This window comes from Phycomyces blakesleeanus (assembly GCF_001638985.1).
Source record: "Phycomyces blakesleeanus NRRL 1555(-) unplaced genomic scaffold PHYBLscaffold_27, whole genome shotgun sequence".
Taxonomy (NCBI): domain Eukaryota; kingdom Fungi; phylum Mucoromycota; class Mucoromycetes; order Mucorales; family Phycomycetaceae; genus Phycomyces; species Phycomyces blakesleeanus.
In genome coordinates, this window is record NW_017265160.1 from 111,378 (window position 1) to 138,682 (window position 27,305).

Genomic DNA, 27,305 nt, shown 5'->3' on the forward strand with positions numbered 1-27,305 from the left:
GGAAAGATAATTCAAAGGTAAAGAGATATGTAAGCATATAGATAGAGAGGTTCTCCAAGGATTAGGCGATATATCGACGGAAAGATAGTTCAAAGATAAAAGAGAGAGAGATAGAGAGATTTTGCTTGACCAAGCTTCTGCTAGTCTTTATATAGACAATTATTTGATTTTTTTTAAAAAAAAGAGAGGGAAAACATGGTCACTATATCGCAGTTTTTTGGAGTTATGAATGCAAATGCAGATCATCTCTTAAAATGCTATATAATACAACAGAGTAATAAGTTACCTAGTACTCTTTTGAATATTCTTGAAAATAATTATTACAAAACCTATGTAGATAGAGAGTATCAACTTATCACTCTTCAAAAAAAAATATAAATGCCTCGATATTACTCTTACAAGGAATACACTAAAGTATATTGTACTGTATTCCAAAGAATAAAAGATATATTTGTAGCATTCTTACTATCAATAAGATAGCTAGGTAACATTTTACACACAGCGACTGATACACATAGTAATTATAAGAGCTTTTTTTTTTTAAAAAAAAAGAGAAAGGAATCTACAGCATTAATAATTGATTTGCACCGCTGAGATTTTAATTGCAATATACTACCTTTGCATATCAGTATTGCATCATATACTTATTATTTATATGGAGAATCTCACTGGTCAAAGAAGTGCTCTGTAAAAAAAAACACCCGCCTTCTCTATGAAAGCTTACACTTTATTAAAAAAAACCAAGATCTTTCACAACATAATTTGTATTTTATATAAAAAACTTTAAAGTGATAATCTTTCCACTTAGACATTGTATGCCAATTAGTTGTGTTTTTAGTCAATGAGGTAGTAGATTTTTTATTTCATTTTTGATCGAAGGCATTTGTATACAAAAATAATGGGATACATACTCTACAATTAACTGATATTCTTTGTACGCGGTTAATAAATAAATATAATGTCTTATTGATAAATTTGGGAAAGAAACTTGTTTTTTATCAATGATTGTCCCTCTTGCTACTACACTTGTATCAAAAGAAAGGATTTTTTCTCTGATAATAAAACAAAACATGAAAAATCTAGAGAATCTAATCAAAGAAAAATGACTTATAAATACTAGCAGTTAAATTATTTAAGCATTTAATGCAAACGCCTAATACTAATTTTTACATTAGATAGGATTATATCACTAAAGCCTGAAATTTTGATTGCACTATAGCCTGTTAAGTATGCTTACATGATGTTTTTGTACTTATAATAATCAACTTTTGAATGTTATTTACAGAGAATTGTTAATAAAAGTATATCTCACATGTTATCATTTATTACAAATTGTATTATTATTCTTAAAAGTTGGCAGAGATTTTGACAAGACTTTATTTGGTGCAAAAGTGTTTTTTATTGTGAGCATAGATAAAAAAATCATTTGTATATATATATATATTAATAGGATACAAAATATATCACTTATTTCCAGAGTATACAGCATAAAATTTTTGCTTATAACTATCTTCGATCAAAAATGAAATAAAAAATCTACTACCTCATTGACTAAAAACACAACTAATTGGCATACAATGTCTAAGTGGAAAGATTATCACTTTAAAGTTTTTTATATAAAATACAAATTATGTTGTGAAAGATCTTGGTTTTTTTTAATAAAGTGTAAGCTTTCATAGAGAAGGCGGGTGTTTTTTTTTACAGAGCACTTCTTTGACCAGTGAGATTCTCCATATAAATAATAAGTATATGATGCAATACTGATATGCAAAGGTAGTATATTGCAATTAAAATCTCAGCGGTGCAAATCAATTATTAATGCTGTAGATTCCTTTCTCTTTTTTTTTTAAAAAAAAAAGCTCTTATAATTACTATGTGTATCAGTCGCTGTGTGTAAAATGTTACCTAGCTATCTTATTGATAGTAAGAATGCAACAAATATATCTTTTATTCTTTGGAATACAGTACAATATACTTTAGTGTATTCCTTGTAAGAGTAATATCGAGGCATTTATATTTTTTTTTGAAGAGTGATAAGTTGATACTCTCTATCTACATAGGTTTTGTAATAATTATTTTCAAGAATATTCAAAAGAGTACTAGGTAACTTATTACTCTGTTGTATTATATAGCATTTTAAGAGATGATCTGCATTTGCATTCATAACTCCAAAAAACTGCGATATAGTGACCATGTTTTCCCTCTCTTTTTTTTAAAAAAAATCAAATAATTGTCTATATAAAGACTAGCAGAAGCTTGGTCAAGCAAAATCTCTCTATCTCTCTCTCTTTTATCTTTGAACTATCTTTCCGTCGATATATCGCCTAATCCTTGGAGAACCTCTCTATCTATATGCTTACATATCTCTTTACCTTTGAATTATCTTTCCATCGATATATCGTCTAATCCTTGGAGAACTTTTACATCTATATGTCTATATATCTCTTCATCCTTGAGCCATACTATAATATATCCCTTTATTTCTTTAAAGCATCTCTCTCGTATAGTTTTTTTTTTGGCCGATTGAACATAACTCTTTGGCATAAGGGCATTTTGGTAAGAACTTTTTTCTTTTCATTTGTATATAGGGCTTCTTTATCATTAAAAGATTCCTTTATTGTGATAGTGTTATTTTTCAACAGACTTTACTCTATTTATCTTTATTTCCGACTCTATATACTTTTATCTATAGCTTTATCTATATCTATATCTATACCCCTCTTTGTATATACCCTTTATATGTATATCTTGCTCTATGTATTTGCTTTCTTTTCTTTTTTTCTTTCTCCAAAGTATCCGTCTTGGTAACAAAAATTTCCGGTAAGTATTGTTCCGTAAAGAATATAAGAGCAAAATATACTTACTTTACTAGTGTCGACTCTCTGGGCGTTTCGTTCCCAGGCGAGCTTATGTTTCTTTATTCTGGACCTACAAGAGAGAACGCACGAATTATCTCTTGTACTGTGTTTTACGGTCTTTATTGTCGTATATCATTGGCAGTTTCCTGCGCAAGTGTCCAGACGAGTTGGTTGTGGTTATGCGCAATGTGGTGCGGAAAATGTTGTTCTGAAAACATCCGTTAGCTTGGAATGGTGTATGCTGACGTGCAGCGCTGCTTGACCTCGCCTCTGCTTTCCATACCACTCTTTCTTAGAAAGAGAGCAGCCAACTACTTTTTCCCCCTCGCTTTCAAATCAGGTCTTCGTCCTGAGGGGGATGGATCCACTATTGTTATTTCTGGCAAAGTGGTGAACTAAGAATTTGACATGTTCTCTCTATAACACGGTTGTTTGGCCCGACACTATTTGATAAGTTTCTCTCTTTTTTTTGCAGATCTTTCTTCATTTACATCGACTCTAATCAATAATCTTTGTCTATTGCTTTACACAGATACATTATAAACAAACTCTTGCTAAACAAGATCCTAGCACAGTTTTTGCGGTTTATGAGTAGTATATTTTTATTCACAGCTATTTCCGTTTATCTGGTACAAAAGTTGCTAACCCCATAGTATTAGCAGCAGGATAAGCATATTATTTTACACATAGCACACGTTCAAAATCATAACATATGTACTGACTCTACTTTGAATATCTTGTCTGGGCGTTTAGTTCTCAGATAGGATCAGCTTTCTTTATTCTGGACCTACAAGAGAGAATGCACGAATGATTTCTTGTATTGTGTTTTACGGTCTTTATTGCCGTATTTTACTGGCAGTTTCTTGCGCAAGTGTCCAGACGAGCTGGTTGTGGCAGTGTGCGATGCGGTGTGGAAACCGTTGATCTAGAAAACATCCGTTGGCTTGGAATGGTGCATGCTGACGTGCAGCGCTGCTTGACCTCGCCTCTGTTTTTCACTCCACTCTTTTTTCAAAAGAGAGCAACCAACTCATTTTTTCCCCTTCGCTGTCAAATCAGGTCTTCGTCCTGGGGGGGATGGATCCACTTTTGTTTTTATTATTATTATTTACAGTGGTGAACTAAGAATTTGACATTCTCTCTTTCTCTCTCTCTTTTAATACATGTACTCTTTAATTCAGCTAACAAATAAATTGTTAATAAATCAATAAAATTCTTTTAATTTGAATTATCTTTAATTTTATGAGATTTTCTTTTATAATATAAGAAATAGCCAACAACAATATTTGACAGGCAGTAAATAATTATTTAACTAAGAGTACCACACAAATTCAGAAGTATAAGACAATACTAATATTTACTCTATTCTAATTTTCTATATTATACAGATACATTTTGTAAAACCTAGTAAATATTATGCAGATTAATCTTACATATGCACACATACACACAAGATGTATAACCTGAATTTTAGTGCTCTACCCACACATTATCCAAAAGATCTATATTGAATAGAAATATTTAAAGCCCAAGAAAGTAATATTTTTTTTATATTTCACTTTTATTGATAAAGAAATAAAGAAAGAAAAGCGCAACCACCATATTTCCTGTCATATTCAGCAAGACTGAATCACTTGGGTTTCTTTATGGGTTCATATCTCAATATAAAAAAATTAAATACTGTTCGAGTGCTATTCGTTAGAGTTCAATAATTATGTTTCTATATGCTACTATTTAGACTCTTGATGTATAATTGTTGGTTTACGCGATTTACACCGTATACATCTGTATTATATGTGTGCCTGGTGCTGAACAGTTACATAGATGGTTAACTTGCCATGTCCATTAGCAAAAAGGAAACAAATCTAATTTTTGGGGTTTTTATTCCATTCAATTGTGGTGCGTATACCACAAGGCTGGCACTTTTCATCAAACTTAAACTTTACATTTCATGTATATATGCACAGCCATAAGCTTCTTTTCGTGTCGCAAGTCAAAGCTGAGAATACTCATTCTTTTGTTTTAAAGTGGCATTTAATATTTTCAACTTTTACGGATTCAAGACAGCGAGAAAACAGCTAATGCTACCAAGTTCATGCCTATTCATTTTGAGAAAATTCTAATTTTTCCTTATCTATTTCTCTATAGAAGACTGTAAACCAGATATAGACACCTGTTCAAAGCCCCCACTCTTGCTCTTGTGTTAGAATAAGTAGGCTGCTAACAACCATGTTTATTAAATACTTACTTGGTATGTACAAAGATGACTAACGTGTTCTGTCTGCATTACTTTACAAAAAAAAAGTAGTAGAATTTAGTCAGCGAGAGTTCACAAAATTCCGTACTGGAAGTCTTGTTGTGCGACAGTTAAGCTAGGGTAGTATTCTGTTCTTTATGCGCAGACTGTAGTACTGCTCCTCATGACTTGAGGAACCTGCGGGTATTTTCTTGGATTCCGGATTACTCAGTAAATAATCGTTCCAACACATACAGCAAAACAAAAGCATCTTAGCACTTTCCCCTCCTTTTCCTTTTTGTATATACGAGGTTCAAGCCAATATGACTAGCATTCTCGAACACTCTATTTCGTGTAACAAGAGCTGTTATGTCTGGTCTATTTTTACTATTTGATGAAGAGTATTCTACGGGAAGTCTTCCGGTTTGTCTGCGCAGGTAGTTGAGCGTTGATCTTGCTGAGCGTGGGGTAGCATGTGAAGACTTGACTGAGCTCTGGTAGTGGCGTCTAGGGTCTTTGATGCGAGGTTAGGAATTTTAAAGATATTATTTTGGAATTGGAATATGTGGGTTTAAAGGCATTCTGTCCTTTTTTTTGAGGGGGCTACCGGATAGTCGCCCTTTACTTTGGTGAGATAAAATACTAGGCGTCGTATGAGTGATATATATCTGGACTTTATTATTATACCTTTAGCTAACCTCTCAGGGCTGGAATTGTGGGGTTTGACGGCATTATTTGCTTCTTCAGGTAAGTATTTTTTATATTTTCTTTCTTTCTTTTTTATTACAGTCGATTTTGAGACACAAGAACAAGATGCGGAGCACCGATTGACTTTCCTGGATGACCTTGTAAGATTCATTGATTGAAGACTTTTCTTAAATCAATCAACCAAGCAAGCAATAGATAGATAGATAGATATATTATTTTGATAGAAGCAAAATTTGTGATATTTGTATCTGTATATACATATACATATAATCATTTTGATAAAGCTTAATAAGAATTATTAGCAATGGTGTTAATATATAAATTAACATAAAAACAGGTGTGCTTTTTTGGAAGTAAAGTCAGTACCTACTATACTTTCTTTTTTTAGCTGTTATACAACCACGGTTAATTTAAGAGTATATGCACTGGATTATATAGAAGTTTTTCTTTTTAGAATAACAAGAATAAGAGTTACTCCATATACCAAACTCGATTATTTTCCTTGATATATACTGGTTTTAACGTGAGACTCTTATCCGACCACAAGAATAACAAACATATCAAGAATCTATTGGTACCAACACATCAGTTCTTATCTGTAACTCTGTATGTACTTTTTTTGTCTGAATTTAAAGACCCTGAAAATTATTATGTGAAATTCAAAGTTAGCTATCCTGTTCTCACAAGTGCTTTTTGTTTTGTTACAGTGCTCGACTCATCTGTCCACTGGGCACAGGTAGACCTTGACAGTTTCAAAATAATATTTACTCATTCATAGCTTGTGGATAATGTGATAAAGCCAGTCTCGAGAGAGAACCAGAGAACCTTCTCGGAGAATCTCGCTAATTAAGAGCCATGGTTATCAATCAAAGAGATCTTTACTTTGCACGATATAGTCTACGCTTTTTTATGGAATGATGACAGATTCGTGAATCGGCTATTTGTATCTTTTGTACTACAGTTTCATTGACTTTAATTATACCCTCAAGAACAGGATATGTATGTGTTTTAGACTTAATAAGTTTGTACATGTGTACAATCCGAACAGTGTGTACAGTGCGTGTGCTTATGTATGTATGCATGCATGTATCTATCTATCTATCTGTCTATCTATCTATGTGTGTATGTGGTTCCATATTGACTCGTGATTAGTTCTTATTTCTTCTTACCCCCGAGACTCTGGTGTATCGGGAAAATGAAACAAATATATTTCTTTTTCTTTTTAAAACAAAACTTTTTTTCATTACTATTATCGTGTGTGATATTTAGTACACAAAGCACTCACGGCCAATCCCTTTTCCTTTGTTCTTCTTCCTCTTCTTCTTTTTTCTTGAGAAAATCTCTTTAAGACCCAAGCCAAGATAGTACTCTTGTCACTTACTATATAATATTCTACAAGTCTTTCGGAGTCTTTTGTTTTTAGTGAATAGCAATTACACTGCTTGAGATTTATAATTTGTTGTAAGCTAAATAGAATATATTTCATAAAAAGAAAGGGTAAACAAAGTAGACGAACCATACGAATATATAATATGTATATACGTATAAGTGTGCGTGCATGTGTGTGCGCGTATGTCTGTTGAAGGCTGGGTATGCATTTTCTTTAAAGAAAAGAAAAAAAAAAGAGCATATAGGATGGTTAGCCCTTCTTTGGAGAACAAGGTAACACGCAATCAGGGCACACAACTTTTAAGTTAAAATGAATAGTTCCAACAGGAATGTAACCTGTGTCTCTATTTTTATATTCGAAAGGCTTTTATGACCCTTCCTCTTATTTTACTATCTTTCTGTTCATGCACATAGTGTAATTCCAGCTTTGGCTGCCTCATATACTTTTAAATCAATTTCATTTTATTATGATTATATTCAAAGCATAGTAAAGCACTGATATCTCAATATCTAGCCTTGTACTCTTGTTCATTTTCTTTGATTTTGTGTAGTGCATTTGTGTTTGTGTTTATGTTATAGTGAAAGGAAGAAAGGGAGAGAAAGACAGCCTAAAAAAGAGGGGAAAGAGAAAGGGAAGGAACTTGAATGACGACACTTGTGGGTGACATCAGCCGAGGCCGCGTGTGGACCTCAATTTGACTCTGAAAATGTATGTGAAAAATTGCGGGTTTGATTAGACAGAAAAGAATAAAAGAATTATATATAGGCACAGGCACACACACATATATATTTATACCTACATATATAAAACGAAGTAACTACGCCTTTTTTTTATTTTTTGGTTTTTGGTTTTAATTGTATAAAACATAAAAGTCAATTATAAATGTCGACCCCAATGGAAATTGATGATGTACCAACTGATGTTGGTACAGCTACTACTGCCCCTACTTCTGGTGCTGCTGCCCCTACTACTGCGACTGCTTCTGGCTCTTCAGCTGCCCAAGACACTGATTCCCAGGATTTGGTTAAAAAGAAGGGAAAGTCAAAAGACACCACAGACAAGAAGCGTTTCGAAGTCAAAAAGGTAAACCCTTTATTATTATTATTATTATTATTATTATTATTTTCTTTAGAGTCAAATAGTATGCGCAGTTAATTGCAATGAACGCGTCTCAAGGAGATAAATATTAATAGTGATAATAATATTGATTAAATGAATGATTGATTGAATGAATGATTGTGTGATTGTCACTAATGTACAAATGAATAGTGGAATGCCGTTGCCCTTTGGGCTTGGGGTAAATAATAATACAGATAATAACAATAGTAATAGACTAGTACTATTATTTCCCTCTCTTTTGTGTGTACCTCTGTCTGTGTATGAAAGAGCGAGAGGGGAAAGATGATTACCGCAGTACTATACTTATAATGATAACGATAATGCTAAGAAGAATAAGATGATTAAGACGAAAAAGCACACAAACTAATTAACGAATAAATAACAGATATTGTGGTGGACAACTGCGCAATTTGCAGAAACCATATTATGGACTTGTGTAAGTGGTACTACTTTAAAAAAAAACGGAAAAAAAAGATTATCGATAGAGAAGTATATTATGTATGTGTGTATATATTCTTGCGAAAACTAATTATGGATCTACAGGTATCGAGTGCCAGGCAAACCAAGCATCGGCTACATCTGAAGAATGCACTGTTGCCTGGGGTACCTGCAATGTAAGATTAATCCCAAGCTTATTATTACCATTATTGTTTTGGATAAAAGAAGAAAGGGGTTTTTTTTTCCTTTCTTTAGAACTTGATTGTCTTGGACATTAGAAGATTCTTGAATGATTGCTACATTTATAAAGTGTCCTAAATCATTAATTTGTGTCTATTGTACAGCATGCATTCCACTTTCATTGTATCTCGCGTTGGTTAAAGACTCGCCAGGTGTGTCCCCTTGACAATCGTGAATGGGAATGGCAAAAGTAAGTAAAAGAAGAAGAAATGATAGTGATAATATTTTGTACCTGCGAATATTTTATTTGTGTGTATGAGGTATGTGTGAGAGAGATGACTAACTATATAAAACTTGATACACTTAAAGGTATGGCCGATAAAGTGTTGGATCAAGAAGAAAAGAAAGTACAGTCTCCTACAACCTCCCCCTCTTCTCCTCCTTTCCTTTCCCCGCACTTTATATACATATATGTATATATATATGTATATATATACAACACACACATACACCCACACACAACAAACAGACGTACACCTACACATACAATCAGACAGACAATTGAAATCAAACCAATAACAACCTAAGACCAGTATCAACAACCTACATCACCACCAACACCAACGCCAACGCCAACACCGACGCCTACACCTACACCTACACCAGCACTTGCACCAATACACAAAAAAGTATACAACTTGTTTGAAATGGGGAAATTGTGGATCAAACACAATAAATAAATATATATAAAAACAAATATATCATTGGGGTGGGGGAAATGCTTCTTTACAATTTTTTATCATTATTACTTTTACTATGGTGATGAGTATTATTACTATTTTATCCCCAATAACCTGTGTCTGTCCAATCGTACTCTTGTTTTTTGGGTGGACAGAGTGAAGGTGGTAGGCTACGGACTTTCCATCCTGTAGGAAGGCGATATCTAGATCGTTTACGTGCAGATTGTTGCTCAGTTTTTTTTTGATGTGCAATACTCTGTTGATTTTGTTCCTGATTTCGAGACTGAAGCCATTGAATTAATTCAGGTGATAAGATTGGCTCACCTAGTGATAATAATAATAATAATAATAATAATAATAATAATAAAGAGTTATATATGATATATATATGATATATATAAGATATATATATATATTTTACCAGAGGTTGCATAGGCAATATGACTGAATTTACAACTCAGCCCAAATTCACATTGACCATGAGTGAAGAAGTGTCTGCAAGGAGGTTTGTTCATTTGTTCAGCCACAAACTCATTAGGATCTTGTGTATATTATATATATATATATAATAAATAAATAATATTGTACTTGTTTTTATTTTGAATTAAATGCATATACTAATTCTTTTGCTTACCTTTGAACCAGTCATAATGGCGTTTACGATTGGCTTGATGAACAGCACCTTGGAGATGTTTCTTTCGATTTGTGGAATTGTCAGGAAATGAACATTGACAGAAATCGCATTCATCTATAGAAAAACAAAATGTTACACAAACAAGACAAAAGACATGTTGTTGATGCAGCATAGATTGATTACTTACACTTTCTAGGCATCTTACTTTTTATTAATATTATTATTATTTAATACTGATACATATGTGTATATACTCGTAAGAAGAAGAAGAGAATTATTGCCCAGAGTGTTATTTTCTCTATATTCCTATATCTCTTTTTACGCACTCGCGTATATAGATGTGTGTGTGTGTGTATGTATGTATGTAATTGTAGTGTGCGTAGTATCTATAGTGTGCGTAGTGTTTGCAGTGTATGTATTGGTTTGGGACTGCTGTACGTGACCTTTGTCCTTGATGGTTTCAGTACAATGCAACAAGTTTTGGTCAGACATGTAAATTTTGGTCTTCAGGGGTGGGAATGACAATTGTACATTAAAATGATAATATTAATAATAGTAATAGTAATGCTAATGATAATATAATGTACTTCTTCTTCTTCCACTTCTTTGTCTTGTTATTTTTTAGTATTATTAGTATTTTACTCTTGCTGGTTGTGTTTCTTCCTATGCTATTAATATTAATATGATTAGTGATATTTATGATTGTGTGTACCCTTTATTTTCTATATATATTTATATTTACAAAGTGATGCTGTCATCAGTAAAAAAAAAAGTCAAAAACGAAATAAGTAAATATAAAGTGGCATTATGATTCTTTCATATATAAAATAATAAGAATAAGAACAAGAAGAACAAGCAGAACAAGAATTATAAAGAAAGAAATAAAAAGGATATTTGTACAATGAGCCAGAAATTAATCTTTCTATTTAACTCACCCTCACCCTCACCCTCACCCTCGCCCTAACGCATACCCTTTATATACTTTATGTATATATATATATATATATATATATTTGTGTGTGTGTTTTGGATGTGTTTTGGGTGACATAACAGGTAATTGCAAACAAAGACTCATTGTGGCTACATTGAGCTACATTGAGCTATTGTATTTTTCAGCAAATAAGAGAAAATTTCAGAAATAAGAGAAAATTATTGAGCAAATAATTGCCATTTTTTTTCTCTTAATTTCTCTTGGACTTTCTCTTAATTGACCTAAAATTTTCTCTTATTTGTTCAATAATTTTCTCTTATTTTATCCAATAATTTTCTCTTATTTTTTCTGAAATTTTCTCTTATTTGCTGAAAAATACAATACATTGAGCTACATCGATGCACTTGCGGTTGCTATGATTGGCAGTCTTGTTTTGTCACACGTGAAGGGTACTTGATTCACATGAAAGAAAGAGAAGAAGAAGAAGAAGAAATAAAATAAAATAAAATAAAGATTCGTCCCCCAAACCTGTTAGTCTTTGGATCCCATCAAAATTCCCACTCTCCCTCCTTCTTTTTTCTTGTATTTTATTTCTTTATTTCTTTATTTCTTTCTCTCTTTCTTTCTTTATTTCTTTTTGTTCTTCTTTTATTCTTTCACTTTTATATATATATTTATTATTATTCTAAATATTTTGTATATAAAATAAATAAATATATTTTGTTCTGTACTCTGATACACAACAATGACTAGCCCATCTCCCATGTCTATTACACAACTGGTGCACTCGGAAGAAGACAGTGACGTCAAATCAACAGCACAATCACTTGGACCATTTGATTCCAAAGGTAATAAAGAAGTCTCTAAACATCTTATTAAAATAAAAAAAAAGAGTATTATTGTTACTGGAATCAAACAAGCTGAACACAAATCCCACGTGTAATATGTTATCCAGAAAACACTTCCAACAAGCGTCCTTTCCCTGGACCACTCATCACCCTTCCCCCTCTCAATCACTATCCACCTACTCCTTCAACAACACCAAGTTCACCACTTCCAACGCCCATTTTAGGATTCTCAAACCCACGCTACTCAATCTCCAGTGATTCAACCATAGAAGATGACTTGCATCATCAATCACATTCACACCTACACTCTCTCTCACGCTCACACTCACACTCACATTTACAGCAACAAAATCAACAGCAACCCCCTCTTCCACTTCATCCCCATCCACACTCCCTCAACCATCATTTGAACCATCATCATCTGAATCATCATCTGAATCATCTGAACCCCCATCATTTGCATCACATGAACCAACAGCAGCACTTTATGCACCGCGTATCAAACATTCCATTGGTAAATTCTGCCCTCAGAGCCTACGAAAGTTCAAAGGCATCGTCCAGTGTAGTCAAATATGGTGCCGAAATGGTCGAGTCCTTTGCGGCCCCAATCTATGACAAGGTTGGCAAACGCGTCCTGTCCGGAGCAGTCGATGAGTGGGGGTGCAAGCAATTAGACAAGGCAGGTCTATTTTATCTTATCTTATTTTACTTTATATGCATATCTCTATACCTCTAAATATAAACCAATAATAATCCTAATCCTAATATATAAAACTACTCAGCTGGAGGAACGATATCCTAGCTATGTAACATCACCAGAAGAACAAGAAGATGCCACTATGGCGGCAGCTAGTGCGCTGGCCCGTGCATCTCTAACAGATGAATACGAAGGAGGTGTTAGAAGACGAAGAGAAGATTCGCGCGAAGATCAAACATGTAATGAAAAAAAGAAAGAAAACAAGACGACTCATCATTAATAAATAAATAAATAAACTAAACTAAATGTCATATGAATATTATTATAGATGGTTCAAGGTCCCGTTCTCGATCGGCGTCCCGGTCGACATCCCGGTCAACGTCCCCCCGTCGGCCCTACAATCTTGCCACCAAGACCACCGCCATTCGACACCGTACCCAGCCGATCGGAAAAAGCAAGTGGCACCAGATCGTGATGCACGCCGGTTCAGCAGCTGGCACAACCGCAGCCGTTGTGAGTGAAGAGAGTATGAAATGTCTTCGCTATTGCCTCAGTTGGCTTCAGGTAAAATAATAGAATATAATATAAAATATTCATTTACTTATTTATTATATATATGGTAGTATGCCACACAAAATATAGACCACCAAATGAATATCCTACGCAGCTTTCTGGTCGCACTCGCCACACACACCAACCAATCACAATCATCTCCAGCTACTGCGACAACTACATCATCATCCTCATCAGCATCTAATAATCCTAATAACGAAAACGAAAATGAAAACGAAAATAATAATTATAATAACACCGAAAACAATAACGAGAGCAATAACACATCATCATCATCATCATCATTATCATCATCATCAACAATGGCGCAGTCTGGCATAGTTAATAATAGTACATCAGCCCTTGGGGCCATCAAAAAGGAAATCATTGATACACTGCGTAAAGTGGTTGAGGTTGTGAGCCGGTACGCTGGGTCTGGCTTGCCTGAACAAGCCAAGGCAAGTGTACGTGGCTTTATCCTCGCCTTACCTGGTCGATGGGCTATCCTGAACTCTAACACTAATGGTGGCGGGATCGGGATTCATACTATTCTGGACTGCCCCACAACACCAGCAACGAATAACAATGAATCAGATGTGCATGAAACCTCAATTAGACTACTTAATTTTGGCGGCGAGTCTATTGAAATGCTCCAGTCTGTCAGCAATGTGTTTGCAGACACGATTGAGCGTGCCGAGTTGTGGTTGGAGCGACTGAGAGTCGTGGGCGTGGCGGGTGTGTCACGGCCAGAAAAATGCGGAGCTACCATGGAAACCGTTCCTGAACAGCCCAATGAATCAATGGACCTGAGCTAAAAAAAATTAAAAATTAAAAATTAAAAAAGAAAAAAAAAATTAAAAAATTAAAAGAAAAATAATACAATACAATACAATACAATACAATACAGAAATACAATTCAATTCAATTCAATACAATACAATTCAATAACCCACGCACACACTCACACCCACATATATATATATATTATAAAAAATCACAATTAAAATCACACGTATTATATACATACAAAAATATTGGATTTATATTCTATTCTATTCTACTATATATACTATTATTCTTATTCTTATTCTTATTTTATGATTTTAATCCAATAAAAATTTGCACTTCAAAACTATAAAACCTATTTCTATAATCAAAGTCATGGAAACGAAAATAAATAAAGAAGAAAGAGAGTTTTTGTGGTTCAGTATTAATGTGTTATAATGTTACAATGTTACAATGTTTCATGAAAAAGAATCAAGACAACACTCTAAATCAAGACAATATACAACAGGCGAAGAAGAGAGGGTTTGTATGATAAAAAGAGAGATATATAGACAGTGAATTACACAAAACCCTTTGTTACTTTATGAAACAAGAAAAATAATTGTAATTATGCTTAGCTTTTTTTTCATAAGCCAAATACAAAGCACGTATGCAAAGAGTTGATTTTATTGGGTAGAAACCATTCAATCCAATTAATAAATAAAAAATAAGAATTAAGGGGGAGGAGTAAGGTTAAGAGTAAGAGAAAGGAACAGATGAGAAAGATATATATATATATATATATAAGTTAATCAGTATAAAACATAAATAGCTTCAAAATATATATGCACAATGAATTTTTAAGAGAGCAAATACCAAGTAAATAATACAGTACAAATGTTGTACTTTTCTCCTTCTTCTCCTTCTTCAAATTGAATATTCAAAAAATAAATAAATAAATGAATAAATAAATAAAGAGAGCATACTGTGCTACCAAGCAATCGATCGATCAATCAATCAATCAATCAATCAATAGAGTAACCAAGCAACCAGATGACCATGTAACCAAGCAACCGATTAACCAAGTAACCTAGCAACAAAATGAGCTTAAAGAGAAGAGAGAAATACAAAAAGAAAGAAGGTTTTAAATAGCCTCATTGACAACATATATCTCATTTTCATTTTTATGCCTCACAAAATGCAAAATGCAAAATGCAAAATACACAATACACAATACACAATACATGATACACAATGCCAACAACAATAACAATATTAGTAAAAGCAAAGAAACCTTTTTTTTACTTAATTATCATTTTATTATTGATAGTACTTGTTACAGAAATACATGTATCTATGTGTGTAAGACAATAAGGCTTTGAATATTGTCAATTATATTACTTTTATTAATTTATGAATTATAATAGAGTCTATATATTTTTAAAGTTTTCTATATAATAGAAAATATAAAATATAAAATATAATGGAAATGGAAATGGAAATAGAAAGAGATAGATTGTGATGATGTCATTCCCATCGTGCGAAAATGAATGGAAGACAGCCAAGTTCTCCGCTATCTTTTCCACCCCCTTCCTCTTTCTGTCTTTCTGTGTCTGCGTCTGTGTCTATCTGTCTTTCTCCTCCTTTCAAATCAGTTTTATATATATATATATATTTATATTTTAAAATACAAACAAGTATATATAAATATAATATTTCACTCCTTTTGATTTGATTTCCTTCTTCTTCTTCTTTTTCTTATTTTTATTATCTATCTATATCTACATATAATACATACATATTATTTTTTTTCACCTTTTCTACCTCTTCTTCTACCTCTCTATTTTCTTAATTATTTCTGCTCTATATATATATATATATATATCTGCTTGGACAAATATACATACCCCAATCACATACAAAAATTCATACAGCAATTTTTGTTCTATACCTTTTTGTTTCATTATCTTCAATACAAACAAATACAACATTCACACACATACATATACATATACACATACATATAAAATGAGCCAACATTCTCGTCCTCAGCGTCCTGCTCTCAATCGATCCCAAAGCTCGCTCACCCTCTTGCCCTTCACAAACCGGGTGGGTGGACACATGTCTATGTTCAGACTAGCCGCCAATGGGGCTATATGCAAGGCAGTGACGGCAACAAAAGAGCGTGCGTTCTATGAAGAGCTATTTAAACACCATCCCCAACTCCTTTCATTTGTACCACTCTACATGGGAGTAATTCGGATCTCATTTGATCAACTCAAGCCTCAAATTGCCTGGCAGGACCGGCAACGTTTACGGCACTACTCTCTCAACAACCGACGAAACAACTCTTTTAATAATAACAGCAACAATATCAATGGCAATAATGGCTGGCGCACACTACGATCAAATCGTAGTCAGGAGGACACACCAGATTCTGAAGATTACCCAGAGTTTGATGAGCAAGAATATAACTACGACGAGGAGAGTAGCATGAGTAGTGCAAGTAGCTGCGGTATGAGCAACATCAGCATCACCAACAATAACAACAATAACAACAATTCAACCGCGGACATAAAGTCTACAATCGGCAGAGGAGCAGAAGCTGAATTAACAAACGAGTTTATTGTGTTGGAAGATCTGACGCTTGGACTACGTAAACCCTGTGTCCTAGACCTTAAAATGGGCACACGCCAACATGGGATCCACGCCTCAGCTGCCAAAAAAGCAAGCCAGACAGCCAAATGTCAAATGTCAACCAGTCAACAGCTTGGTGTACGTCTTTGTGGTATGCAGGTAAAAAAAAATGAGAGAGTAATAATATAAAATATTCAATTACATACATACACATGTGAATACATATAAATTATATTGTTGTTATCTATATTATTATCATTATCATTGTTATAAATATGTATATGTATATATGTGCTGTATTGAAAGAGTTGGAAACTAATCAAAGAAATCCCACCTATACACACACGCAAAAAATGATTTTTTTTCCAAATATATATTTCCAACAACAATCATTATCATCAAATGTATTTTGTATATGTGTATATATATATATAAAAAGGTTTATCATCCTAGAGAACATGTTTACAAACTGCAAGACAAATACGTCGGTCGTAGTCTGACACCTCAGTCATTCTATGACACTCTGGTTGGGTTCTGTAGTGATGGGGATCAAGTATTGGCACACCTGATCCCTGATCTTGTGGAGAAGTTACGTCGATTGTCTGAATTGATAGCATCTCTGCCTGGTTATCGATTTTACGGTTCAAGCCTATTGATTCTATACGACGGTGATAACGAGATAAAAGGCAACACCAGCCCTGACACTGTCACTGTCACTGGTCATACTACTACCACCACTGCCGCTGCTGCCACAACTACAAAAAAGGCTTGTGTTGATGTACGAATAATCGATTTCGCACATTGTGTCACTCAACGTGAAATGCAAGATAACCCGTCTTTTGTAATCTGTCCGCCTCAACATCCCGATGAACCCGATCTTGGATATCTACTTGGTTTGAGCACCCTGATTCGTTCCTTTGAACGCATCTATCGTGAGGCAATTTCACCTTAAATTGCCAATTTTATTTTTTACACACTATTCTACTCACAACTCACATCTATATACACAAATTGTATATTGTATATTATAATTTTCTGTTATTATTTTTATTTAATATTTATATAGCACATCACACTTCACTAACTCCATCCCACTTATACACTCGCAATCACAATCACTCACTTTGCTCTTTAAAATTTAGATAAAATTTTATATTCTTTATTGTCATTATTGTTAAGTTCTTTCTTTGTTCTAATCACCTTTGTTCTTTTATATATTTATTATCTATTTTATCATTTATATACATTTATACACAAATAAAGCAAGATTTACATACATTTTGGTTTTATTGTTATTATTTACAAAATCCTTTTATTATTATTTATATTTATTTATATATGTAAAATTCGTTTCAAAACAATTAATTTGAAACATTCTTTATTTATTTCATTTTAATTCAATGTATATATTATATATACTTTTGGTAAAGTTGGGCTGGCTTAGAGCTTAGCTTAGTTCATGGACTGGACGAGCTTGTTGATAAAGTTCTCGCGGTCACCGGCATCACCACCCTCGACAAAGTGCAAGAACTTGCGAGCGTGCCACAACTTGTTGGGGTTTGAGAGCTTGAAGGGCCACAAGAAGTTGGAGGCCTCCTTGAAGTGGGGACCGACGGTGGCAATCTCGTTGATGAGATCCTCGACGCAGACGATGTTGAACTTGCCGAGACCCTTCTCGATAACAGAGTTATCGTGGATGGGGATTCTCTGCTTGTCAGACTTGGCATATCCACGCTTGTAGATCAACTCACGGATGGTCTTCTGGTTGGGGTAACCGTAGGCGACGTAGGGCTGGACCAACTGGAGCATCTCAGAGGTGGCCTTGTTCAACTTGACAAACACACCGTTGTTGATCTGCAAGAGACGGAGCAACTGGAGAACCTTGCGGGGCTTGGGGGCAATGTTGTTGATACCGCGGATACGGACAACGAACACAAGCTTGGGCTGGGCAGGGACGTAGAAGTCACCGTTCTTCTTGGCCTGGCGACGGAGGAAGACCTCGCGTCTCTCGGCAGCCTTGTTCTCGGCGTGGTAGGTAGCAGCACGCTTGAAGAGATCACGTCTCTTGGCAATACGAGCCTAAAAATAAATAAATTGGTAATGATAATAATGTAAGTATAAATGTATGCATATGCACTTATGCATGCATGCATGCATGCACACATGTATGTATGTATGTATGTATGTATGTATGTATGTATGTATGTATAGGTATGTACGAATGCGTTTGTTTGCTCATGTAGTTTTGTTTTGTTTTGTTTTATTATTATTATCATTATTACCTTCTTGGCTTCAGCCTTCTTGGTGGCAAGGGCAGCAGCAGCCTTGGCGCAGGACTGGTTCTTCTTCAAGAGAGTCTCGGGGACGAGGACCTGGTTGGCAGAGGGGACGTTGCTATAAAAGAGAAATTGGGTACTGTTGTCAATGTACTGTACTATACCATACTTGTTGTTTCTTCTGTTCTCTTCTTTAAACTATTTGTGTATATATATATATATATATATATATTGGTGAAAAGATCAAAGGAATAAGAATGAATCCTTCAGTGACAGCAACAAAGTACGCAGTGCATGAAATATATATTTAACTAAAGCTGATTTATAGAATAGTAAATAAAGTATATAATGAAATATATTTATAAACCATCAGCAATAGTAATTTCTCCCAAAAATTCATATATATATATATTTCTTTCAACAAGATATTAAAAAAAATAATTAAAAATAAATAAATAAATGAGATAGAAAACCCAAGCCACCCGGTAAAAACCCATCTTTTATACATGTATATAAAAACAGATTTCCGGTTGAACAAGTAGGTGAATGGTATTAAGAAAAATAGACAATATGGACAAACATTGTGTGTATAAGGTATACATTTGGTGTCTTAACATATACGCCTTTAATTCCAATTTCCTATCACGACTATTCATTTAATAAATGTGAAATGAAGTAGCTTTATGTGACAAGTATTTCCAATCAACAAGACAAGACAAAGAAAACAAAAAAGCTCTTTTCTTTTCTTTTGTTGAGTCTTGAAGATACCTCGATCTTTTTTTAAAAAACTTTAAAATTAAAGTTATATAAAGAAACAAGGGAGAAGCACAGCCCGAAGATGTAATTGTGTGTGTATGTGTGTATGTGTGTATGTGTGTAGTGTAGTATAGAAGATGGAAGAAGAGTGGCATAGTGTGGGAGAAAAAAAGGTACTAGGTACTTGTAATAGGTATGGGTAGTGAGAGTGAGAGTGATAGTTGAAAAGACTATGGTAGAGTATAGTAGATTGTGGTAAAGTGAGGGTGGGGTTGTAGAGTGTTATACTTACTAAGCGACCATTTTATATTTTACTAGTTTCTATTGTGTCGAAGGAGAAAGAGAAAGAGAAAGAATAGGAGAAATTGGTTGAAAAAATCAAAGATTGACCGGGGTCTGGATAACAAGCCACTGGTAATTGCTGATTGGTTTATACACTATTGAGAGGATAAATTGACATTAGTGACCTTTGGGGAAAATAAGACGGTGTGCGTGGTGGTTGGCAGCCGCCTCTCTTCGGAGAATGAATTTGGAAAAGAAAGGAGAACGAAGTGTAGATGAGAGGAGCGAGAGGAGCGAGAGGAAGAAGCAGAGAAGGCCATAACAGAGGAAGTTTAGTGAAGATGAATAAAGTATCTCTTTTTACCTCGTTAAAATAACTTTTCCCATTTTATTATTTTGACAACTGATTCTCATCCCCATACACCTAGCCAACTAAATATTATTTGACTCATCCTAGCTATTGGAGTGAACATCTATTGTCTCGAGAACGTATCCTCTTGAAGTAGTTTACTGTCCCTCGTTACCACGCCTCCATTAAGGATATAGAATCTGTGCTAGCTAGTAACCCGGACGTAAAGAATATTCGACTGGAACGTCCCTCATCGCAGTAGTATCGTAATAAGTTGCATTGCCTCTTACAAGTACCATACGTGTCACGCTGATTAATAAGAAACTATGTAAAACATGTCTCAAGTAGTCAATGTCATAAGCATAGCTGTATGCATATATATCTCGTATATAGTATTTATTAATTGACCGGGCGCATTATAAAGTTGGATTTAGCTTTGCAAAATTGGCCCAGGCATCCTAAGCCGTGATACATTTATTTTGCCAGGAGCTAGAACTTGAAGCAAGGTCTCAAGAGCAAACAAACACAAGAGAAAAGAAGAAAAATATTTGGAGACACATTAATTTGATTAAAAAGATAAATTGCTTGTTTCCCTGCATGAATTTTTGCATGCTTGATCTTTATCTCATTTTACCTTTTATTCTTCTTTCAATGATTATGATTAAGCTCTTACTGATAAGCAGTTGTATAGAGCATAAGAATGTGATTAACCCAAGAAGGCAAATGGCCGGGATCAATCCTGATTGGCCTGATCAATAGCAAGACCAATTGAATATTTCTTACAGCACATATATATATATATATTATAGACAACTGACTTGCAGGAATTATCATGCCTGACACAGATCTTTAAGAAATAATAGTAACGATAAGAATAATATTTAAATAGAAGAAGAAAATTGTATAAAACAAATGAAGAAAAAGAAAAATAAAAGAGTTATATATATATATTGGTCTTGTAAATCGAGTATGTAATTGGTAAAGGTATAGAAAAAAATGAAAATAGAGTTAGATAGTTATAGAGATAGATAGAGAAAAACACAAGAAAAATAAGCTTTCCGGATTCAAAAGGCAAGATGTTCTTTTGTTGTTGCACTTCTTGTACACTTTCGATTCAACTGTACATATATAGATATATACATGTTTGTGTGCTTGGAAATATACAGTAGGTATCCTCATTTTTCGCCTTCTTCTTCTTATCTTATACCAATTGAACATAATTAGCTGGGAACATTCCCTGGCGAGAACCAATCTTGCCAGTCCACCAATCATCCTGATTGTCAGACTTTGTGATAATGGTGATAATATCGCCTTCCTGGAAACTAAGATCTCCTGATTGTTCACCTACAAAGGCATAGAGCGCCCTTGCGCTAGGCTCCTTGTGGCGGATAGGAGGGGGAGGGGGAGGAGCAAATCTTTGGATATTTGGTGTTGGTGAAGTAGGAAGTGATGATGGTGGCGTTGGTCCTGATGGTGTTGCTGTGTGCCCATAAGCAGGTGGCATGATGTACGCGGGTTCCGCAGGGGGTGGCTTGGCAAAAGGAGAAGCTAGTACAGGTTTGCTGTACATAGAAGGCGGCTGTGGTGGTTGATTTGTCGAATAAGATGATCCTTGCTCATAATTTGTGGATGGTTGAGGAGTTGAATAAGGATATTGTTGGTCGTAGTTTGCTGCGGGTGGCTGTTGCTGGGGTGCATGATTTCCATAATTCTGTCCAGAGAGTGGAGGAGCTCTGAGTGTACCGGGTGCAGAGATAGTGTTGCTTCTAAATACTGTCTGACCACTACCACCATCTTCTGAGCCTCGATTGTACATTGCACCAGTACTACCGAGTGTATGAAATTTGGCGTTCAATGCTCTATAGAGCGCATCAGCTGCAGGAGGAGGAGGGACTGATCCGTTGAGCAATTCTTTTGCAGTGACTTTTCTGCCGTAGAATTTCTCGTTGGTGTCATTTCGAGTCAAGATCACTGATCCTTCTACTGACACACCCGCAAAAAGTCCTTTGGTTTTGCTGTAAGAATAAATTGCAGAAACGTGTTTAAATGTTGCCGTTCCCGAAGCTTCGGCATTTCGGCCAATTGGACCCGCAGCCACTAGAAAAGAAGAAGGAGAAGGAGAAGATAGAGAAGAAGAGAGAAAGAGAGAGAGAGAGAAAACACGTACGTTTAATATAAATGATTACACATATAAACACATGTCAAGGTATGTATGTATATAAATATATAACATGATAATAATGCTTATTTTCAAGTATATCATATATATTCTCACCAGATACATTTCCACCGAGTGTAACATTTCCAAAGTGACTGAATGTCTTGACGGCTTCTTTAGTGTTAAGAACCAAGATAAAATCGGTCAACTCGGCACCTGTTATATAAATAAAAAATATTGGGCGTCAGTGCAGTAAATAAAAGGAGAAAAATAAAATAGAGTATCGCCGTATTGATATTCATACGAAGAAAGACACTCTCATCAACCTACACACCCACACCACCAAAGAGAAAAAACATGTTATATACTACACATACCAATTTGACCACCGGCACCAATACCACCTGTACCAATTGCAGAAGGAGCGGACCATGCTATATACAAAATATAATAATGATGCGTATATAAATAAATAAATAAATACATACATACATACATAGCACATGAGAATTGACCAAGATTTTCTTAACAAATAAATAATAATTCGTAGTTGCTTACAGTTATCGGGTAATCTATACCATCATCAACAAGAACAATATATATATATATATATAATGTAAGTACATGCACATGAATATTCATCTTTATATATATATATATATATTACTAACCTTGCTACAACCACACCAAATCCAGCTCTTCCCGAGAATAAGAATCCTGCTTTGATAACAGTGTAGATAGCCAGGCCCTGGGCTTTGGCGAGAATATCCGATGGAATAACCTTGTCAATTCCCTGTCCAGGATCTGTTTATTATTATTATTATTTTAAAAAATTGTCAATTAATTAACCAATTAATCAACTCATTCATTTATTATACTTTGATTGTACCCTATACTATAATATACTATCATTTTTGTACTTGCCAATAAACTGATTGAGAATCTTTGCAGCCTTTTTGCATTCACCTAATATACATAGAAATTTAGAGTCATATATTATACTCACAAGAAAAGGGCGAAGAATAACAACGACCAAAAAGAAGAAGAAGAAGAAGAAGAAAGCTTATAATTATAATTATTATCATTATCATTTACCAGCAAGGTTGGTTGGTAGAGGTGAGTTAATTCCGCTAAAGTCAAATTTCTTTCCTTTCATTGTTGTTGAATGACTTTTTTATACAAAGTATAGATTGTGATGAGTAAATGAAGAAGAGTAGATCTTGTGCCCTGGTTTTCTTTTTATTTTATTTTATTTTATTTCAGTGTAACAAAGAAATCAGTTTTTCTTTCTTTTTTCTTTTTTGGTTGCCAAGGAAACTTAAAGAGTTACGTCATTATATATAAATATAAGGTATTTCAACAGAATATACAAAAATAGAGACAGCAGGTTTTCTTCTTTTTCTTTTTCATTTTGGGATTATTCAGTAACTGACAACAGCTTTCTCTTTCCCCCCTTTTTAATTTTTTAATTTTTTAATTTTTTAATTTCTTGAAAGACTTGCTGAGCAGAATTGGCTATGTTTCTCTTCTATTCTATTTTCATTTTTATATCAAATCAAATCAAATCAAATATGAAAATTATGCTATAAAATTACTTGTCCAACTCAACTCAATCAATTTTCTCCCAACTTGCTTTATTAAACAACACCTTTATATATTTATATATATAATTTAATAGCAATTATTTTTTTTGTATCAAAGAAAACAAAAAAAGTGAGATATTCTCTCTTTCTCTATGCTTTAGAATATTTTATGATCTAAACCATTGACTATGTGTATGTAGTGTGTAGTGTAGAATATACCTTGTTATTATTACAGGAATAAGAAATTTATAATGTTGAATCAAACAGTAGATTCTAATGACAATCTCATTCATCAGTCAAAACTTGTCAAGAAATAAACAAGCAGAACACGAATTTCCATTAATGACGCATTGCTCATCCTCTCAGTTTCGTACGACTCTAAAGCGCATAATCCCAGATGGCGCAGTCGGTTCAGAAGAATGCTCTCCAAATATACATTCACTTTCATCCTTGCTTTCTTCTAAACAATCTGATACACTAAAAGCAACAGATAAAGATTGTAGTGCTTTGAACAAAGCAAAGTCAAACAGTGAGAATAAAGCAGACAGGACAAAGGTAAGATATAATGAGCTATATATATATGTATGTATATATAATCCAGGATTAGAAAGAGCACAAGACAATAGTGATTTTATACACACATTCTGATATTTATATATAAGATTTATGTATAAGATATATATTTTATATAAAATACAAAGTATACGTTTGTGTATTTGTTTTTTTTTTTACCTAAATTGAAATAACACCAAATAATATATATATATATATATAAGACCAGGCACAAAAGGCTTAGGAAACAGAGTTTGTCTCTCAATCATCTTATAAACTTCACTTTGACTGAACCACCTGTTCCTTCTCACATTCCTTGTACTTCAATGAGTTCACAAAGCCTCATTCCTCACAAACGAGATGCCTTTGTCAACGCAAAGTAAATGACCAACCATTTCCCAAAAATTAATAACGATTTAATAGGAATTATTATTAATTAAAGAATATATGTGTATATGAATATGAATAAATAAATAACATATATATGTATTTGTGCGTGTGTACGCGTTTTATTACCATTACTTCTTCTTCTTTATATAAAGCTATCGTTTCTTAATCCACCCAGACTCTCGAGACACTGTGGATGTTGTTAACCCAGATACAAATGTTGATTGGGATAATGTCGAGCAAGTAGTGAGTGTCAACCTATCTCTCCCTCTACTACTACTACTACTACTACTACTACTACTACTACTACTACTACTACTACTGTTATTGATAAGGGTATTATAAATGTCACTGGACTTGCACCTTAACAATATTGGTGTGTAGGTGGTGTCTGCTGCAAATTGTTCCAATTGTCCCGTGTGTCTTTCAACGCCAAGCGTTCCGAGAATGGCTAAATGTGGTCACATATTCTGTCTGGCTTGTATTTCACAGTTTTTCACCGTACAAGCCAATCCATACAGAACAGAACGAGGGTGTCCAATATGTATGAAGCATATTGAACGATGTGATTTACGGTGTGTCCGCATAATAGACTGCTTTGCCATCAAAAGCGACAAGAAAATGTCTTCCGATGATGATGAAAGCGACCAAGAAGATAAACAAGACGATGAGCAAACTGATGAAGAGCCAAGTGTCAAACCTGGCCAGACAGTTGACTTTTGTTTGCTGCACCGCAAATCTGACTATGTGTTTGTGCAACCAGTCCCCGAGGATAGCACCAACACTTCATTTCGCTCAAATATTTCGAAAAAGATCCCTTTTGTATCTACCAAAGGTGTGCTGGAGTTCTCAAGGTATATGTTGGCTACTCGCAAGCACATGGAGGCAGAATTCGAAAGAGAACAGTCGACGTTAGAAATAGAGGCCATTGAATCCCTGACGCTAAAAGACGCCAATCAACTGGGTACTGTAACTAAATGCATCCAAGAAATCGAGACATCCAACGAGGGTCTCAGCCAAAGGTACTCTACAGACTCCAATTCGACCTCAATGTCCCTTGCCAAAACAAGAGCGTCTTGGGCAGCCGGATACCGCCGAGCGACTGCCAATCCTACACGTCCAGCTGGAGTAGGACAAGACTACTATTTCCATCAGGCGGTAGACGGTCAATACGTCTACCTGAATTCTCTTAACATCCGCATGTTGCGACATGAATTTGGAGACTATTGTAATTTTCCAAAACGATTCTCATTATTTGTACTATATACTGAAGAAGCTACAATAACTCCAGTAAGTGTTTAAAGTATCACTTTTTATTTATTTATTTATTTATTTATTGATTTAGGAACTTCGTAAACGACACAAGTATATCGCACATTTACCGCTTTATTGTAATATTACATTTGCTCTTGTTGATCTAAGTGGTGTTGTTTCTGAACCAACTCTCAAACGCTTTGAAAGTTAGTATTACTTATACTATTATTATCATGATATATATATATATATATGTAAGAGGGCTGTTTTACTGATTTATAGTGCTTGATTACTAGATGATATGGCGCAGCGTCTTGATAAGCAATCCGATGAACCTGTTGATGTAACAAGAAGTTCACCAACTTCAAAAAACAGGAGAAATACTACCAATAGTAATAATAACAATTACGATGAAGATGAAGACGAAGACGAGGATGAAGACTGTTTTTACTATTATGGTACCCCTTCAGGTCAAAACCAGAACCGTAGCCGCAGCCGTAACCGCAACCCCACAACACAATCACCGTCACCGTCACCACCACAATCGTCATCAGCATCACCATTGCAATGGCAAGACCAATCCCCGGTGGGTTCATTAGTAGCGCGTACCTTAATTGCTTCACTCGCAAACCCTGCACCAACTTCGGATTCGAGATTTGAAGCTGATTCTGATGACGAAGATCTAAAGTATGTATTGCGACTATCAGCCGCAGAGTATGCAAGTCAGCAGGAGATGCGACAAGCAAATCGCGCAGAAACCACTGAGACTACAGGTAGTGCTAATTAATCTTTCCTTCGAAAAAAAAAGATTTTGGTGAATGTGTAAAATTCAATTCAATTTCACTTCAATTTTGAGTTCAATTTCAACAATTTTATTTATTAAAGATATTCAAAATGAAAACAAGTCCAGGAGGTTATTCTTTTAAATTGCATTAATGGTGAATGGTTTGGGTTAAGCTAAGATATAGAAAGAGA

At 34.5% G+C, this 27,305-nt stretch overlaps 9 protein-coding genes across 9 annotated transcripts; 6 read left to right on the plus strand and 3 right to left on the minus strand.

Moving 5' to 3' along the window:
- Window positions 1–2,430: 2,430 nt before the first annotated feature.
- On the plus strand, window positions 2,431–3,782 carry PHYBLDRAFT_173736 (hypothetical protein; the record flags this gene model as incomplete). The annotated part of the gene is made up of 4 exons (XM_018437098.1): window positions 2,431–2,556; window positions 2,873–3,060; window positions 3,391–3,487; window positions 3,612–3,782. The coding sequence occupies 4 exons, from the start codon at window positions 2,431–2,433 to the stop codon at window positions 3,780–3,782; spliced, it is 582 nt and encodes a 193-aa protein (XP_018285861.1).
- Window positions 3,783–5,087: 1,305 nt separating this feature from the next.
- Window positions 5,088–6,652, plus strand: PHYBLDRAFT_173737 (hypothetical protein; the record flags this gene model as incomplete). Its single annotated transcript, XM_018437099.1, has 6 exons — window positions 5,088–5,109; window positions 5,788–5,841; window positions 5,884–5,942; window positions 6,140–6,160; window positions 6,257–6,538; window positions 6,581–6,652. 6 exons carry the CDS (start codon window positions 5,088–5,090, stop codon window positions 6,650–6,652), a joined length of 510 nt encoding a protein of 169 aa, XP_018285862.1.
- A 1,602-nt stretch (window positions 6,653–8,254) lies between these two features.
- PHYBLDRAFT_9056 (hypothetical protein) lies at window positions 8,255–9,180 on the plus strand (the record flags this gene model as incomplete). Its single annotated transcript, XM_018443755.1, has 5 exons — window positions 8,255–8,275; window positions 8,462–8,489; window positions 8,697–8,747; window positions 8,855–8,925; window positions 9,094–9,180. Coding segments are annotated over 5 exons (258 nt in total), but the record flags the coding sequence as incomplete, so codon positions are not given.
- A 589-nt stretch (window positions 9,181–9,769) lies between these two features.
- PHYBLDRAFT_150910 (CCCH-type zinc finger transcription factor) lies at window positions 9,770–10,503 on the minus strand (the record flags this gene model as incomplete). The annotated part of the gene is made up of 4 exons (XM_018432572.1): window positions 9,770–9,993; window positions 10,091–10,210; window positions 10,304–10,417; window positions 10,491–10,503. 4 exons carry the CDS (start codon window positions 10,501–10,503, stop codon window positions 9,770–9,772), a joined length of 471 nt encoding a protein of 156 aa, XP_018285864.1.
- A 1,476-nt stretch (window positions 10,504–11,979) lies between these two features.
- PHYBLDRAFT_173740 (hypothetical protein) lies at window positions 11,980–14,146 on the plus strand (the record flags this gene model as incomplete). Its single annotated transcript, XM_018437100.1, has 5 exons — window positions 11,980–12,082; window positions 12,190–12,701; window positions 12,865–13,018; window positions 13,108–13,343; window positions 13,403–14,146. 5 exons carry the CDS (start codon window positions 11,980–11,982, stop codon window positions 14,144–14,146), a joined length of 1,749 nt encoding a protein of 582 aa, XP_018285865.1.
- A 1,739-nt stretch (window positions 14,147–15,885) lies between these two features.
- PHYBLDRAFT_79072 (hypothetical protein) lies at window positions 15,886–18,008 on the plus strand. The gene is made up of 2 exons (XM_018443423.1): window positions 15,886–16,892; window positions 17,173–18,008. Exons 1-2 carry the CDS (start codon window positions 16,125–16,127, stop codon window positions 17,683–17,685), a joined length of 1,281 nt encoding a protein of 426 aa, XP_018285866.1. The 5' UTR covers window positions 15,886–16,124; the 3' UTR covers window positions 17,686–18,008.
- A 63-nt stretch (window positions 18,009–18,071) lies between these two features.
- PHYBLDRAFT_127855 (hypothetical protein) lies at window positions 18,072–20,087 on the minus strand. The gene is made up of 3 exons (XM_018429192.1): window positions 20,058–20,087; window positions 19,016–19,127; window positions 18,072–18,812 (listed from the first exon to the last, which is right to left on the minus strand). Exons 1-3 carry the CDS (start codon window positions 20,066–20,068, stop codon window positions 18,186–18,188), a joined length of 750 nt encoding a protein of 249 aa, XP_018285867.1. The 5' UTR covers window positions 20,069–20,087; the 3' UTR covers window positions 18,072–18,185.
- Window positions 20,088–21,170: 1,083 nt separating this feature from the next.
- Window positions 21,171–23,746, minus strand: PHYBLDRAFT_136624 (hypothetical protein). The gene is made up of 7 exons (XM_018429800.1): window positions 23,650–23,746; window positions 23,479–23,520; window positions 23,222–23,358; window positions 23,113–23,122; window positions 22,932–22,988; window positions 22,672–22,770; window positions 21,171–22,493 (listed from the first exon to the last, which is right to left on the minus strand). Exons 1-7 carry the CDS (start codon window positions 23,708–23,710, stop codon window positions 21,598–21,600), a joined length of 1,302 nt encoding a protein of 433 aa, XP_018285868.1. The 5' UTR covers window positions 23,711–23,746; the 3' UTR covers window positions 21,171–21,597.
- A 667-nt stretch (window positions 23,747–24,413) lies between these two features.
- On the plus strand, window positions 24,414–27,117 carry PHYBLDRAFT_68198 (hypothetical protein; the record flags this gene model as incomplete). The annotated part of the gene is made up of 6 exons (XM_018441905.1): window positions 24,414–24,692; window positions 24,914–25,068; window positions 25,232–25,322; window positions 25,461–26,366; window positions 26,422–26,536; window positions 26,627–27,117. The coding sequence occupies 6 exons, from the start codon at window positions 24,414–24,416 to the stop codon at window positions 27,115–27,117; spliced, it is 2,037 nt and encodes a 678-aa protein (XP_018285869.1).
- Window positions 27,118–27,305: the final 188 nt, after the last annotated feature.

Bases quoted from the DNA above. Each gene is read 5' to 3' on its own strand.
- PHYBLDRAFT_136624 (XM_018429800.1), bottom strand. From the start codon at position 23,710: ATGAAAGGAAAGAAATTTGACTTTAGCGGAATTAACTCACCTCTACCA. The intron at 23,521-23,649 runs GTAAATGATAAT...TATGTATATTAG, and splicing joins TCTACCAACCAACCTTGCTG to GTGAATGCAAAAAGGCTGCA. The intron at 23,359-23,478 runs GCAAGTACAAAA...AATAATAAACAG, and splicing joins GATTCTCAATCAGTTTATTG to ATCCTGGACAGGGAATTGAC.
- PHYBLDRAFT_79072 (XM_018443423.1), top strand. From the start codon at position 16,125: ATGAGCCAACATTCTCGTCCTCAGCGTCCTGCTCTCAATCGATCCCAA. The intron at 16,893-17,172 runs GTAAAAAAAAAT...ATATATAAAAAG, and splicing joins TACGTCTTTGTGGTATGCAG to GTTTATCATCCTAGAGAACA.
- PHYBLDRAFT_127855 (XM_018429192.1), bottom strand. The intron at 18,813-19,015 runs GTAATAATGATA...ATTTATTTTTAG, and splicing joins AGAAGGCTGAAGCCAAGAAG to GCTCGTATTGCCAAGAGACG.